The sequence below is a fragment of the Muntiacus reevesi genome, chromosome 1 (genome assembly GCF_963930625.1).
Source record: "Muntiacus reevesi chromosome 1, mMunRee1.1, whole genome shotgun sequence".
In the NCBI taxonomy this organism is placed as follows: domain Eukaryota; kingdom Metazoa; phylum Chordata; class Mammalia; order Artiodactyla; family Cervidae; genus Muntiacus; species Muntiacus reevesi.
This window is the reverse complement of record NC_089249.1, coordinates 11,109,513-11,125,584: the sequence shown is the minus strand read 5'-3', so window position 1 is coordinate 11,125,584 and position 16,072 is coordinate 11,109,513. Positions and strand designations below refer to the sequence as shown.

At 37.2% G+C, this 16,072-nt stretch overlaps 1 protein-coding gene across 2 annotated transcripts in view; it reads left to right on the top strand.

The window, feature by feature from the left end:
• Positions 1-15,274, top strand: part of SLC5A8 (solute carrier family 5 member 8) — a 55,234-nt gene extending 39,960 nt beyond the window's left edge. The window contains exons 11-15 of one of the 2 annotated variants that reach the window (XM_065937603.1): positions 1,206-1,292; positions 4,133-4,338; positions 8,108-8,211; positions 10,749-10,832; positions 11,094-15,274. In XM_065937603.1, coding sequence (XP_065793675.1) covers positions 1,206-1,292; positions 4,133-4,338; positions 8,108-8,211; positions 10,749-10,832; positions 11,094-11,113 — 501 coding nt within the window. In that variant the 3' untranslated portion in view covers positions 11,114-15,274. Of the gene's footprint in view, positions 1-1,205; positions 1,293-4,132; positions 4,339-8,107; positions 8,212-10,748; positions 10,833-11,090 lie in introns of both variants that reach the window. The other variant, XM_065937596.1, reaches the window with a different exon arrangement.
• The last annotated feature ends 798 nt before the right edge of the window (positions 15,275-16,072 follow it).

Here is a 16,072-nt window from a genome sequence, read left to right as displayed (position 1 = left end):
TTTCATGTACCAGCTCTGGCCTGAGGATAGGTAGTGAGATATTCTAGAAGAGTTGTCATGACTTGAAGATAGCTCTTCCTTGCTTCATCTCTAACCAAGGTCTTATTCCTGAGACAAGTACTTGGTGGGGAGACTATTCCTTGTATCTCCAGAGCTGGCTCTAGCTCACACTGCCAGTGACCACCACATGTGCCAAGTGACTTTGCACATTTTGCGAAACTCTGCCTTCCTTCCTACTGGACTCTGGTTCAGGAGACATTGTGAAATGATTCCTTAGGACCATATTCTGAGTCCACATTCTCCTTGAACACTAGTTCTTCTGTCATCATATCCTCACTCCCTCCCTAGTCCACTAGGTAGAGCTCTTTTCTTGTTTTTTGTTTGTTTGTTGTTTTTTAACCCAGAGCTGCAGTCTGTACCCTCTAACATTTTTTTAACTGACATTTTTTCTTTAATGTATTAATTCTGTTCCATCTGTCCCTTTTACTCTGTGAACAAACCAGTGCATCCCTGATTCTTCTTTGACGGTTCTATTCACTCTCAAAAATTAGCTGTCTGAATATTGTGAACATACATCCTTGAATGTTTCAGCTATTTGCACTTTTGCATTCTTCACACTGTAAACTTTTGTCACTATCATGATTTTGGCATCTGTCCATCAAAGCAAAGGTTGCAGTTAGCCAATCAGGTTAAAACTTTCTTCGTGATTTGATCAATCTTTTTTTGTTTGCTTTTGTTTTTTTTTTTTTTAATCTTTTCTTTTTTTTTTGAAATTACATTTCTCATTCTAGTTATATCTTTAGGAAATCAAGGATAGCACTGAGTTTTGTTGCCGTCTCTGGTCACTTAGTAGTACTTATCCATAATCTTGTTTTGCAGAGCATTTTGAGACTACCAAAGCACAAAGGAGTGATGTGATTATTAGCATCTATAAGAACAATGCTAGGAGGAGTAGTGTCCCTCTTGCCTCATAATTCTCTGTCCTCTTTGTAGTTTGCTTCTTTTATTGAGGATACTTATTGAACAGACAGAACCTGAGCCTGAGATGCAGAAGCTTCCAGGTTCTAATTATCCCTTTGTCAGTGGCAAGGCTGCCATGATATTCAGGAGTCTGAGTTTAAATCCTCATCTCAATGAAATTACTTTTAAATGTTCTAACTTTGGATTCCCGATTGCTGATTGATGACTTCTTATTAATTTTGTAGGCAGCACTCAGCATATTTGGCATGCTTGGTGGGCCACTAATGGGCTTGTTTGCTTTGGGGATTTTGGTTCCCTTTGCCAACTCAATTGTAAGTATAAAAGATGAATATATGTAAAGTCTACTTTTCCAACTATAGTGGCATTTCTACAATTTTTCTCAATTGTAAAGTTATGGTTCCTTTGATACCTGCCATTACTGGCTTATCTTGATGACTTAAGTTATTCGTGTTGACTTTGCTGGGACGCACAACGAATGTACTATGCACTGGGACCCTGCATGTGTGAAGCTAAATGGAAACTGCCAGAACAATATATGTTGTGACCTCTGCTGCTGCTAAGTCACTTCAGTCGTGTCCTACTCTGTGCAACCCCATAGACGGCAGTCCACCAAGTTCCCCCTTCCCTGGGATTCTCCAGGCAAGAACACTGGAGTGGGTTGCCATTTCCTTCTCCAATGCGTGAAAGTGAAAAGTGAAAGTGAAGTCACTCAGTCGGTCTGACTCTCAGCGTTCCCATGGACTGCAGCCCACCAGGCTCCTCTGTCCATGGGATTTTCCAGGCAAGAATACTGGAGTGGGTTGACATTTCCTTCTTCAGGGGATCTTCCTGACCCAGGGATTGAGCTTGTGTCTCCTGCACTGGCAGGCAGATTCTTTACCATTGAGTCACTGGGGAAGTCCAAAATATAATATTAAAGAGTATCATAAAAAAAAATAAAATAAAGAGTATCATAAAGCACAACTAAAGGATATATATTATGAAATAATACATAATATGATATATAATATAATACAATATATTATGAATATTGGGCTTCCCAGGTGGTGCTCAAGGTAAAGAACCTTCCTGCCAATGCAAGAGATGTAAGAGACGCAGGTTTGATCCCTAGGTTGGGAAGATACCCTGGAGGAGGGCATGACAACCCACTCCAATATTTTTGCCTGGAGAATCCCAAGGACAGAGGAGACGGGCAGGCTACAGTCCCTAGGATCTTACAGAGTCAGACATGACTGAAGCAATTTAGCATGCACATTATGAATATTATACTACATAACTAAAGAGCAACGTTTTCATTTATTTTTTATCCTTCATGAAAATTAATCATTAAGATGTAAAGGAGATTGACAGACTTGGATATGAAAGATTTCAGGGCAGTAGAGCCAAGGATACCTGTGAATAGCCAGAGTACAGTAAAGAGAAGCAATAAGATAAACTCTTTGCCACTTTGGTCAGGAATTGTTCTCCTGGTATTTAAGGATGTAACTGCAACAACGTGGTTCTGTTTCCAAACGGGTAATCATAATTGAGGATTGAATTCAAAAAGAAGTGATAGCTCTGTTCTTCTGTATAGATATATCTGTGCTTTGAGGTGTTCTAAGTTTTGTTTAGAATAAATGAAATTGAAATAATTTCTCTGAAAGTCAGGAGGAACACTACGAATTTAGTCCTGTTATAAAGCTGAGGTTTAGGAAAAGCTTATAATATATATGTGGTTGTTTCAGACAGATGGAGAATAACTGGAGAACTTTATATTTAGAATTCCATTTTCCTCATTAGGGATTGGTAAGGCAGATACAAGTAAGGGCTATTATCATTGTTATTATTGTTAATAATAATTCTCAATGATGTGAAATCCTAGCTTAGTAGAAATGAATCACAGTGAAAGAGGGCAGTTTGTGTCCACCTCAGAATGTTGAAGTTTTGATGAAATTCTTTGCATTATGAAATGCAAGTGGTTGGTTGAGTGCCTGAAATATTAAAAGAAGACTGACTTTTGATTTTTGACATTTATTGCCACCACGAGTTGCCTCCAGAAATGCTATAGCTGACTAGGTCCAACTTGTCCTTAGCAGAGGAAGTAAGATACTGTTATTTCTGTTGTAATAATCTGATCATTATTCTTAAAGTGAGGGGAGAAATTTCAACACAGAGAAAGGGGCTTTCCAGCAAGATTCGCTTTCAACTGCATTATTTGGAACTAGGGCTTAAATCATTTGAGGACTGACTAACTATCAAAAACAGTTCGATTACTGGTAAATGGTAGGAGCAGGGTAACCCAAGTCTTCCAAAGATTGTGAAACCGACTGTCTTTAGAGAGGACATTTCCACTTATCTCTGGAAGTGCTTGGCTTTGTTATATGTACCATTGCAGTCATTTGTGAAAAGACCTTGGCTATTGTCCCCTAATTTGCAGTCGTGCATGTTGCTAAGTAAAGGAGTCAATTCTGTGGCTGCTTTCTTCTTCATAGCCTGTTGCTCATGCATGCATGTGTGCGAAGTCACTTCAGTCTTGTCTGACCCTTTGCGACCCTAGAGACTGTAGCCCACCAGGCTCCTCTGTCCATGGGATTCTCCAGCAAGAATACTGGAGTGGGTTGCCTGCCCTCCTCCAGGGGATCTTCCCAACCTAGGGATAGAACCTGAGTCTCTTAGGTCTCCTGCATTGACAGGCAGGTCCTTTACTACTAGTGCCAACTGGGAACCCCCTGTTGCTCATATGACATGCCATTTTAAAATTTTTTGTAAATTAAGTAAAACTGGAGGGAACAGTTGGCTTGAAGTCAACTGCATATCTGTCTGTTGTGGTCATTGGATGTAAAGAGATGAAGAGGCCACAACAGAGTGCTGGTCATACAGAGTGGAAGGCATGGAATTATGAGATATGTAAAGAAAAATGAAGAGAAATTGGTGATTGGCAAGATAGGGATATAAAATAGGGGCTGGGGGTTCCAGAGACCAGGGCTCTGGGCTGAGGGACCTGGGACCCATGCTGCCCTTGGCAAGAAGCAGGGAGCTTGCAAGGGAGAAGAATTTTAGGAGGGAAGCTGGTAAATTTGACTTGGACCGTGTTGAGCTTAAGCTCGTATTGCTAACTTCTATTTCAAAGCAAACTGTATTATTTGTTTTGAAAAACACTTCTGTTTTGCAGGGAGCACTTGGGGGTCTGCTGTCTGGATTTGCTGCTTCTTTGTGGGTTGGAATTGGAGCTCAGCTTTATCCCCCACTTCCTGAGAGAACGATGCCATTAAAACTTGAAACCTATGGCTGTAACAGCACATACAATGGAACAGATTGGTTGACAACCACAGAAATGCCATTTTCTACCAGTGCTTTTCAAGTACACAACATTGAAAGGTAATGAATCGAGCTTTGTTATGTCATATTTGAAAAAATGAATGTGACAGATAGACAACTTCTGTTGCTCTTTGTCTTGTCTGCAGTGCTATGATTTTTGCCCAATTCTTAAATGAGGAGAGTGTGTGTGGCTTTCTGGCTATTATATTTTGTTCAGAAATAGAAAAAAAAAAGCCATATTTTCTTAATTTCAATAAGAACTTCCACTTCACCTTTAGATGCAAAGAAGACTTGAATAGTAACAAAAAATTCTACTATGTGTAAATGCTGACAAATATTAGTTCCACTTGAATGAAAAGTTGTCTCTGTCCACTGAAAAACCTTTAAAATAAAAAGCAAAATTATAAAAGACACATTGCATATATAGTCTTTGAAGTATAACTTTTACCAACTAGAAGCTACAATGCATCGAAATATGTTGGATAATTGCTGTTTGTTCAGTTTTAAGTATTCTGAATCTTTAGCGCATTGGCAATGAGTTGCAGCTGTGATCTTCCTGTTAGAGTTTTCAGTTATGCAGTACATTTTTGAGCTTCTGGCTACTGATGTAATCTGATTTAATGAAATAATGTAGACTTTTGGTTGGAGAAGGAAATGGCAACCCACTCCAGTATTCTCCCGGGAAATTCCATGGACAGAGGAGCCTGGTGGGATAGTCCATGGGATCACAAAGAGTCAGATACGACTGAGCGAGTTTCACTTAGTGACTAAACAGCAACAGACCTTTTGGTGCATCACTGTTACACTGTACAGTGGGTGTGAGAGCTAGACTACCCTTAGTGGGTATATACATCTTTAGTTTTAAAGCGCAAAACCCATGGATGCCTTCAAGGAATGCAAAGATGAGGGCCCTTCCCCTAAAGTATCACCCCAGTTCCAGCTTGCCTAGAATGAAGCCACTGGAGAATCATTTCTTTTGAGACAAGACATGGCATCTCCCTCTTAAAATGGGACACACTCCTGGGAGAAGGAATGTGACCATACATACAAACGTCATCGGTGATTCAGAGGGAATTTAGCTATGAGCATACTTGTGTGGGAGTCAGGGCTGGTAGTCTGCTTGGGTAAAGAGAAAAGGTACTTCTAGGGCCTGAGGCATGTGTGGGGGAAGGTCTGACTATATGGGGATGCTATGGAGATAAGGGCACAGAAATACAGGGCCTATTCTGGATAAGAATGAATGCATCTATGGGGTGGAGCTCAGGAAGTCATTAGAGAGAAGGGAGAAGTGATGAGTTAGTTAAGGGAGAAGTGATTAAGGGTAAGTGGGAGGATGTTGAAGTTGTACTTTTCATTTCACAATTTTTCTTAGTGTTTGTCCTGATTATGTAGATGTACCTTTTAATTTAAAGGCAGATTGGTTATTTGGATTTCCAAAATACACAAATTAGCTGAGGTTTACTATATGCCTGGTACCATAATAATCACTGTTCTATGTTAGCTTATTTATAAAATAGCTCAGCTAATAAACCAGAATTTTTGAGCATGAACTAAGTACCCACAAGAATGATGATAAGCAAAGTTGAAATGTAGATTAGCACAGACTTCAGGGATGTACTAATACTTGAAGAATGCAGAAGTTGGCTAGAAGAGGTCTGGAAAGTTATTCTTGTCACAGAAAATGACCCAAACAGAAGTTGGACACGAGAATAAACAAGTAACACATTGTGAAAAGTAGTATTCACAGTCTATCATGACAACCAGAAGGAGGAGGAGCCTAATGATTCCTGAGTGAAAGATTCTTTTTTAGAGGAGTGTAACATGGGTGAAATAATCAGGTGAACAAGATCAGGCAGGGGGGGAAAAGGAAGGAGTGTATGTTGCAGAATGAAGGCAACATACGCAAATCAGGAAGGCCTGAAGCCACATGGTGTCTTAGGACATCATGCACAGTTCAGGATGACCAGAGTCCAAGGGGAGTGAACACACAGCTTAGGGTGAAGTAGGATACTCTCATTGCCTAGATATTAGGTTTCAATTACTCAGATTCGGTTTTCACTTTTTAAGTTCCTAATACTTGATGGGTACATAACTTGCATTTCCCTTATGATTAATGAAGTTTGATACCTTTTTACATGTCTGTTGGGCATTTGTATAACTACTTTTGTGAACTTTTGTGACTTTATTGAAATCTTTGGTCCATTTTAAAATGAGTTCTCTGTTTTTATTTTTTTAAGTTTTCTTGATGTATTCTAGATAAAAGATAAGTTTTGAAAATATTTTTCTCCCACCCTGTAGCTTACCTTTTTACTGTCTTAGTGATGCTTTTTAGTGGTCAGAATTTCTTAATTTTAGTTGAGTTCAACTTATCAGTCTCTTCCTACATGGTTAGTCTTTTGTGAGTCCCATTTAAGAAATCTTTGCCTACCTTGAGGTCATAAAGATATTCCTCTAATTTTTTTATTTAAAAGCTCTCTTGTGCACCATTTCCATTTGTGAATTGTAATCCACTTTGGAATTGATTTCAAGTGATCAAGATTCATTTTTTCCCCATATGGATATTCTATTAGCCAAAAACCATTTATTGAAAATACCTTCTTTTTGCACCATTTTCCCATGCAGTGGCAACTATGACATAAACCCAATGACTATTTTTTGTGGGTCAGTTTTTCGATTTTCTATTCTGTTCTGTTTTGTCTATCTTTGGCCCAATATATCACATTATCTTAAGTTCACTAGCTAACCTCTATGTTTCCCTTTTTTCTGGGATCTTAATCCCTTAAGTTCTAATTGCCATGATCTCTCTGAGGTCTACAAAAACCTGCCTCATCCCATGTCCAAATTTTCAAATATTACTTTTGGCTAGATGGTGGGTCCATCAAAGCTGAATGTGGAATCCTAGAGCAGTTGTTTTAGAAGCAGATCAGGTCATGTCACTTCTCCACTTAAAATACTACAATGTGCCTTCCAGGTCTACCCACATTGCTGGGAATATAAGTGAAATAAGTCAGACAAACACAAATACTGTATGATATCTCTTATATGTGGAAACTAAAAAAAAACAACAAAATAATGAAGATAACAAAGAAGCAGAGAAGTGGGGAGGGGCAATATAGGGGCAAGGGATTAAGAGGTAAAAGCTATTAGGTATAAAATAAGCTATAAGGACATAAGTACAACATAGTGAGTATAGCCAATATTTTATAATAACTGTAAGTGGAATATAATCTTAAAAAATTGTGAATCACTATATTTTATACCTAAAATGCCCAGCTGGATGAATCACAAGCTGGAATCAAGATTGCCAGGAGACGTCATTTAAAAATGGACATTTAATTTCCAAAATTCATGGAATTTTTAAAGTATCTTTGACATTAATTTTTCATTTTGATATTAATGTCTCATTTAAATGCTTTCTTCTCTACAATCAAAATGGGAATTATTATGTTTATTAATTTGTTTACTTAATCATTACACATCTCGTTTAGAATGTAAACTTCCTGAGGGCAGGAACCCCCTTGTCCACCTTCTCAATGGCAGACTTTTCAGTGACAAGAACAGTGTCTGGGACACAAAGCAGAGGGGAGTGAATAATGAATGAATAAATGAACAGAATGAATAAACATGGACGTTAGTATTATAGTATGAGATCAAGGTTAGGTCACACTTAATTTCTGACCCAATAAGGTAAAATTGGGACAGCACATTTGGACATTAGAAACATGATTAAGAATTGTGTTCTGACTTTGCCATGAGGCTTATTGACACATACTCTTGGTTACTAGTGGCATGCGTGAAACCTTACAGTCATGCTTTTGTCCTTTCTTAGGACTCCGCTGATGGATAACTGGTATTCCTTATCATATCTATACTTCAGCACTGTTGGAACTTTGGTAACGTTGTTTGTGGGAATGCTTCTCAGTGTATCAACAGGTAACATTGATATTGCTATATTTAGTATTAGTATTGCTATATTTAGTCTTGCTATATGTACCTCTGTATTAGTGTTTACTATATCTGTTTCATAGCTATTTATGTTATTTTACTATATAAAATAGTAAAATACTATTAATTCAATTATTTGTTCCATTTTACTCATGGGAAATTTTAGGGCCTAGACTTGAAAACAGAAGACCCATCTCAGTTTGAATCTGTTATGCCGTTTACCAGCTGCATGAACTTATAGCTCTAAGTCTGTAGAGCTGCTCCAAAGCTACTGAGCCTTAGCTATCAAATGTATAAGATGAGGGTAATAGTAATTGACCTGCCTATCTCACAGGTTGCTGTAAGATAAAAATAATATGCTTGTGTGTAGCTATTACAATGCTAGGAGTTTTATAAATACCATTATAATAGCCCTGTGCCGTGATATTCTCGTTGTCCTGCACCAACTCTTTGTAAACTGGAAAGAAGATATGTGTACATGTAAGGAGAAGTCTTTATATCCAATTATGGTCTTTATATCTAAACATAGTGTGAAGGCTTTTTTCAGATGTCTGTAAACTTAAAAAAATACGTTTTAAATAAAGTCAAACCAATAATACACGTGGTATACCCTGCTCTCTGGGATTGCTGTAGAACCATTATCCTGGGAATTCACTGTGTCCTCGTTCTGTGAATTCCCTTGGTCTCCTTCCTCTGTTGGATGCTTTGCTGCCTAAATCCCATTTCTCCTAATTCTTGTTTACTCCCTTAACTGAATGGAGTATATGCTATAGCATGTTCTTGAGAAAGGATGGACAAGAGATCTTGGAAACATTGCATATCTGCTTGGTAACTGTTGATAATGTGAGTAGAGAATCCTAGGTTGAGAGTAACTTTCTTGTTCCTGGAGCCTGTCTTACTTTTCTTCGACTTGTTGCTGTTCAGAACACCAGTGCCCTGTCGTGCGCTGGCCGTTTACATGTGACCCATTTCACAATGACTGTCCTGCCCTAAACCCTCAGCAGGGTCTGAAGACATACATCCTTCAGTTCCAGGGAACTTTCCTGTATGATTTCTTTTGTGATTTCCTGCCATTTTCGATTTTCTCTTTCTGGAAGCTCCAGTTAGTCAAATGTTTTAAACTTGGACAGCCCCTCTGATTTTCTTATCTCTTCTCTCTATTTTCCATCTCTATGTCTTTTAGATCTACTACCTGGGATGTTTTTATGATGACTTTTCCAAAAATTTTCAAAGGAGCGTGCTGATCCAGTTTTGAGAGTAGTCTGTAAGGAAAGGAGGGCGGGTAGAGGCTATTGCACTTATCCAGGTGAGCAGTCATGGTGGTTTGGAGCAGAGCAGTAGTGTGGAGTTGGGGAGAAAAGCTGGGCTCCCTAATTTCCTATGTTCCCTCACATGTACACATCCATAGCAGCCAATCCAGAGGCAGGAAGCGCCACTGCTTTCTTTATCAAATGTGTTATAATCAGTCAGAAATCCTACACTTTATCCAAGTATGTGTGATGTCTGCTTTATGCTACAAGTCTACCAGCATGGTGCCCACTTTGTAGAATTCTACCACCTCTCATTGATTTTTTGGCATCTGGATAGCACTGTCTTTGAGACTTCTTTGGTACTTGCATTTATAATTAAAATTATATTAATAATGACACTATTATAACAGATTAATGATTATATTAACATTATATACTTGTCATTACTATAGACATTGCAGTTTTATAATTATTGTAATTTTTTAATAAAGTTTGTAGATATCTGTTACCTCGCAAACAGTTGTTTAAACTATTATCTTTCTTTTCAAAAAGAATGATATTTCTCCTAAGTAAAATTCCCAGCATGGGAGGTTTACTCTCTTATCTGTTGTGGTATATTTTAAGACAGATTTTAAACTTTTCTTGCCAGTAACCCAACCATTCAGATCTGGAACAAACATCTCCTTTTACTATTTGACTTTTGGTCTTTTTCAAGTCATTTTTTTTCCTTAAAAAATGGGAGTGTCATAATACTCTCTTTGCTCCTTTCCCTCCCTTAAATGCTTTGATTCTGATAACCATATTGGTTTTCATTTGAATAGTTTATCCAACAATTCACAGTTTCCTACATTTCTTCATACATTCATAGCCACCAGATTAAGGAAGGGAAACTCTGCTATCTGAAGCAGAGGTAGATGGTTTGATATTTTATTGGTAGAACATGAAGAATGCTTTTAAACCAGTTTTCCTACCAGTATTGGGCCAGATGACTCTTCCCTAGCTGATACTGGATGAGGCAGTTGGCTTACATTTAAGAGCCATCTCATTTATCTTTAAACAGTAGACTCATATTGATCCCAGTGAGAGGCTTGCAGAATCTGGGACTGACTGAAGGAAGAGAAAGGGTAGCTTAAGTCTCCAGCACTATTTAAAAGACTCTTTGTATTTTGTAAGTGCATAGAAGTGAATGTGCTCAAGTTAAATGTGTGTATGGTGGTCCTTCACTGGGTAGTTACAGATATCTTTTTAACGATGTAAATAATGTCTGTTTTTCAGGAGGAAGAAAACAAAACATAGACTGCAGATTCCTACTGACTAAAGAGGACTTTTTATCTAATTTTGACATTTTTAAGAAAGTGAGTTGGCTTTTTTTTTCTTAAATTCTTAAGACTGTTTTTATCACCAGGATAGAATACTCATTAGTCCTCAGACTCTCTTTGGAACTCTGATGGACAAGGAAGGTATTTGCCTTCCTCTTTAAAATGATTTATTTCTGTTGTTTATCTCTGCTTCAGTAGACTGTGAATAAGATTTAGAGAAAGAAAAGTAGTAGTGATAATTATTGAGTTGAATAAATAGTTTCTTTTTTCTAATCATCATGTTAACATTTTCTTTTAGAAGAAGCAAGTTTTAAGCTATAAATCTCATCCAGTAGAAGATGGTGGAACTGATAATCCTGCCTTCAACCATATTGAACTGAATGGCACAGATCAAAGCACCAAGATCAGTGGAACTCGTTTGTGAAGCAGCTGTGACGCTAAATGGTCTTAAGCAGTGTCCCAGTTTTATGTCTTCTAAAATACTTGAATCAGGTTTTAGATTTTTTTTTTTTTGGTCTATAATGAGTACTTTGGAGGGAACTTCGGGGGATCATTTTGTTTAAGCAAAGCCCTGGCTTTTCTTTTTTTTAAACTTTCTACACTCATTAATTGATGCAACTCTGGAGGTTAAAGTTTCAGCATCAGCATTTCCCTCTCTCTTTTATTTCAGTGAAGCTGTAGTTGTGAAAGTTGTGACTACATATGTGCTGAAAAGCTAATACATACATATAACATGTGCTTGATGGTTAAAAGAATATTCTTAAATTAGGGCATCGTTAAAAATATTTCCCATGCATTTGGTGCTGGCATGTTTTGGAGTTTGCTGAAATCATAATTGATATTAAAAAAGACCTTTCTTCCTCTTATCACACTCTGTTTTTAGGGAGCAATGAAATAGCGGGTCTATGCTATCTAAATCTTTGCTTCTCATCAACCCCTATCAGCCCAGGGCACATATTAATCTTGGAATTGATTCATGCTCAGGAGGGCGGTAATCAAGAAGCATCCTGTTTGGGACAGAACACGGGCCCAATAATCAAGGTCTTCCTGATACTACACATCTACTCTTAGGCCTTTTTGATTGTTATCTATAGCTCCTGGCCACTGGCTGCTTCTATTGCCTTCTTAGTCTCTGGGTCTTATCTGGATTCCAATTTTCTGACCCATCAACTGGTTTTGTTGTGCGTTTCATACTTGCTCGCCTTCCTATTCATAATTTCCCATTCACTCTATTGCCTTGTGCTTGCATATATCTTAAGACACCCAGTGTGAATCCTGTTATCCCAGATCCTGGTTCACTGCAACCCAGCCTATAAATATAAACTCCCTCTCATAAGCCTTATACTGACCAAAGTACCGTCAATTCGGTACTTATAGATTCAGTGGTCCAAGAACATACACAGAATTAAAAATGGTTAAGCTCCATGGAATTAGAAGATTCCACTGAATACTATTAAGCTGCATTTTTGAAAGTCAACCAATCTGCAATCATTTACATTTAAAGGTACATACACTTAGACATGGGTTGCCACCTGGCTCGGTGGTAAAGAATCTGCCTGCAATGCAGGTGATGCGGGTTTGATGCCTGAGTCTGAAAGAGTCCCTGGAGAAGGAAATGGCAACACACTCTAGTATTCTTGTCTGGAGAATCCCATGGACTTGAGGAGCCTGATGGACTAGAGTCCAGTCCAGTTCAGTCATTCAGTCGTGTCCGACTCTTTGTGACCCCATGGACTGCAGGACGCCAGGCCTCTCTGTCCATCACCAACTCCTGGGGTTTACTCAAACTCATGTCCACTGAGTCAGTGATGCCATCCAACCATCTCATCCTCTGTTGCCCCCTTCTCCTCCTGCCCTCAATCTTTCCCAACAATGGGTCTTTTCAAATGAGTCAGCTCTTTGCATCAGGTGGCCAAAATATTGGAGTTTCAGCTTCAGCACCAGTCCTTCCAATGAATATTCAGGACTGATTTCCTTTAGGATGGACTGGTTGGATCTCCTTGTTGTCCCAGGGACTCCCAAGAGTCTTCTCCAACACCACAGTTCAAAAGCATCAATTCTTCACTGCTCAGCTTTCTTTATAGTCCAACTCTCACATCCATATATGACTACCGGAAAAACCATAGCCTTGACTAGACAGACCTTTGTTGGCAAAGTAATGTCTCTGCTTTTTAATATACTGTCTAGGTTGGTCATAACTTTTCTTCCAAGGAGTAGGCGTGTTTTAATTTCATGGCTGCAGTCATCATTTGCAGTGATTTTGGAGCCCCCCAAAATAAAGTCTGTCACCGTTTCCCCATCTATTTGCCATGAAGTGATGGGACCAGATGCCACAGGATTGCAGAGAGCTGGACGTGACTGAAGTGACTGAGTATGCATACTTAGACATGGAGAAGGAAATGGCAAACTACTCCAGTATTCTTGCCTAGAAAATTCCATGGACAAAGTCTGACAGGCTACAGTCCATGGGATTTCGAATAGTCAGATGACTTAGTGACTAAACAACAATGCTTAGACATACTGAATTCCAGTATATCCACCTGGTTGAAAAGCTAAATTACATAAGCAAATATTACTATTTTTCTTTAGTGTTCTGGAATTACTGAGTATATGCTATGTTCCATGTTTTAAAATTTCAAGTAGCAATCTCAAAGTTCATTTTGTTTCTTTAGCTATGATTCTAGCTAAGACTTTGGTTACAGACTTTCATCAATAGCTTACTTTTTTCCTATAGTTCACACATTAGATACTGTTTAGAAGGGTTTTTGTTTTTTTTTTAGCTTCACACTGTTTTAAAATAATAATGTGTGAAATATTTAGGTACATTAAAATATTTTATAATTAGGTAATTTTGCTTACTTTTTGATACTTAGGTGACTATGCTGTATACATTTAGAGGTTGCCAATTAAAAACATTAATAAATAAAAAATAAGAAATAACATTAATCTAAAACAAAGAGATTTATACATTTAAATTAATGATATATTCATATATTTTGTATATGTAAAGTTGTTACTTTTAATCAACATATTTGTAAGCATATATCAAACTTTATAAACCTTTCTGTAATTTTTTAATGAGTAGGAAGATATAATCTTATTTGTTTCATGTGAGTGTTATTTGAACTATTGTTATTTATTTAGTAATTCTAAATGCACATGTGTGTAGACTGCTTTAATTTAGGAAATAAAAATCAAGTTATTTAAATAATTTTTTTGTCTGACTGCCAAGGAGTTATGCAATATATTCTTTTTTTTATGCAATATATTCTTAATGAGAGATATAATACTTCCATTCTTACCCACTTTCTTTTAACAAAATATGTCTTTGTAACATTATGAATTGTAGATATTTTACTTCATAAATGTGAGAGAACCAGATGGAATTCTTAAGAAATAAAAGTAATATTACTATTAAGTATTAAAAATTATTTATCTTGTCTAAATCTTTGAGTTAAACCAAATGAAGGTAAAATGTTAATATATTATGAATTTTAAAAAATCAAGTGTCCTTAATTATTTTGAATCATAAAAGTGCTAATGGGAGCAAAAAGCCATGTAAGTTGCATTTTTTTTTTTTTTGCCACTAACAAGTTGTATTACCTTGACTTTATCCTTAATCTCTAATGATGGAACTTAACACTAAACACATACCTACCTCACAAAAATATGTATGAGTATCAGAGATCATTTGGCACTTTATTAACTCAAATAGTGTGCTTAAAATTTCAATTGAAATTGATTGGAAATCAAAAGTTGAGACAAAGGTTATTGCTAGTTTTGAAAAAAGTTAAGCTGTTAATAATTTGCAGTGTATGCTGTGGTGATAGTTCCTTTCTCTAAAAGATATCTACCATAGAAATATTAAAATATAGGTAGGAATCAAAAGGCTACAGGCCAATCACATTCACTCCATATAGAAAAGAAAATTCTATATGTAGGATGTGAAACAGGATACATGTGTTCATCTGCTTAGTTGCTTATGTGTTCATTGTCCTTCTCAGCCAGTGGTTCTCCATGGGGCACCTTTGCATCTCAGGTGACGTTCGGAAAGATACGGGATACATTCTGGGTTGTCACAGCCAGTGAGGAGGTGCTACTGGCTTCTACTGGATAGAACTCAGAGATGCTGCTAAATGTTTCATGATGCACAGAGCCGCCGTCTCCTCCACAGCAAAAGATGATCCTGCCTCAGATAGCAATCGTGTTGAGTTCAAGAAATCCTGCCCTAGAGGCTAAGGTTGAAATCTTGATTCTCCTGAAGTTGCATACATTGGCTATGTTCCTTTAGGAAATGGCCTTATCTATGTGATTATTCTCATCTACAGGTGAGGATAAAGTGTTCTAGCATATGGAACGTTATGATGCAGAATAATAACCATATGTTTTCCACAGCATTTTGAAAATATTAAGGCCTGTAGAATTGTGAATAAATATGAAAACAACTCTTATGAGAGAGTTTCATTTTGCAACATGGTTTTCAATATTAACGTGCACTAGGATAAAGGAAATATTAATATATGAGTATAAAGGTTTCATAGCTTTGTTTTATTTATGATAACTCCAGAAAGTATAGAAAACGAGTGTCTGTCTACAATGTAGGTAACATGGGACAGGGATGCGGTTGAGAGGGAGGAAGTAGCTCTTTGTATTGATCCTTATAGGAAATTCTGAGTTTCATCCAATAATGATTGGATGCTAACTGCATGACCCTTTAGTTACTGCTAAAGGTCAACTAACTGCATGACCCTTTAGTTACTGCAGATTTGCTGTGTAATTTAATAACTGTAAAATTCACTTTCACACTTAGTCACATGCCCATTGTTTGTGAAAAAACTTGAGGAGATTGAACATTATAATGTAAAAACATGATTGCATTTCTGATATTTCAACTTGCTGATTAAACTCTACAAGTGTCTGCAGGTGTCTGTTCTTACAGACTAAATGTCAAATTGAATATAATTAATATTATCAGCTTTTACAGAAAGTAATTTCCATCCCACCACACAAAGGATTCTTCCTATGTACTATGTGTAGATTATAAATGTGTAAGCAAATAAACATGTAGTACTTTTGTCACTGGAAGAATACTTTATATTTTAAGCAATTAAGACTGTATTTGAAAATAGTAACATATTTAATACTGGAAATTTCTTAGCTGTTCTCTCTTTTAATCTCCCCCATCTCCCATTTTCTCTATTTGGTAACTCTTAACTCCTATTAAATGAATGGTGTCACTTTTTGTCTCATCCCTTATTTCTTCTAATCTAGTTCATAATT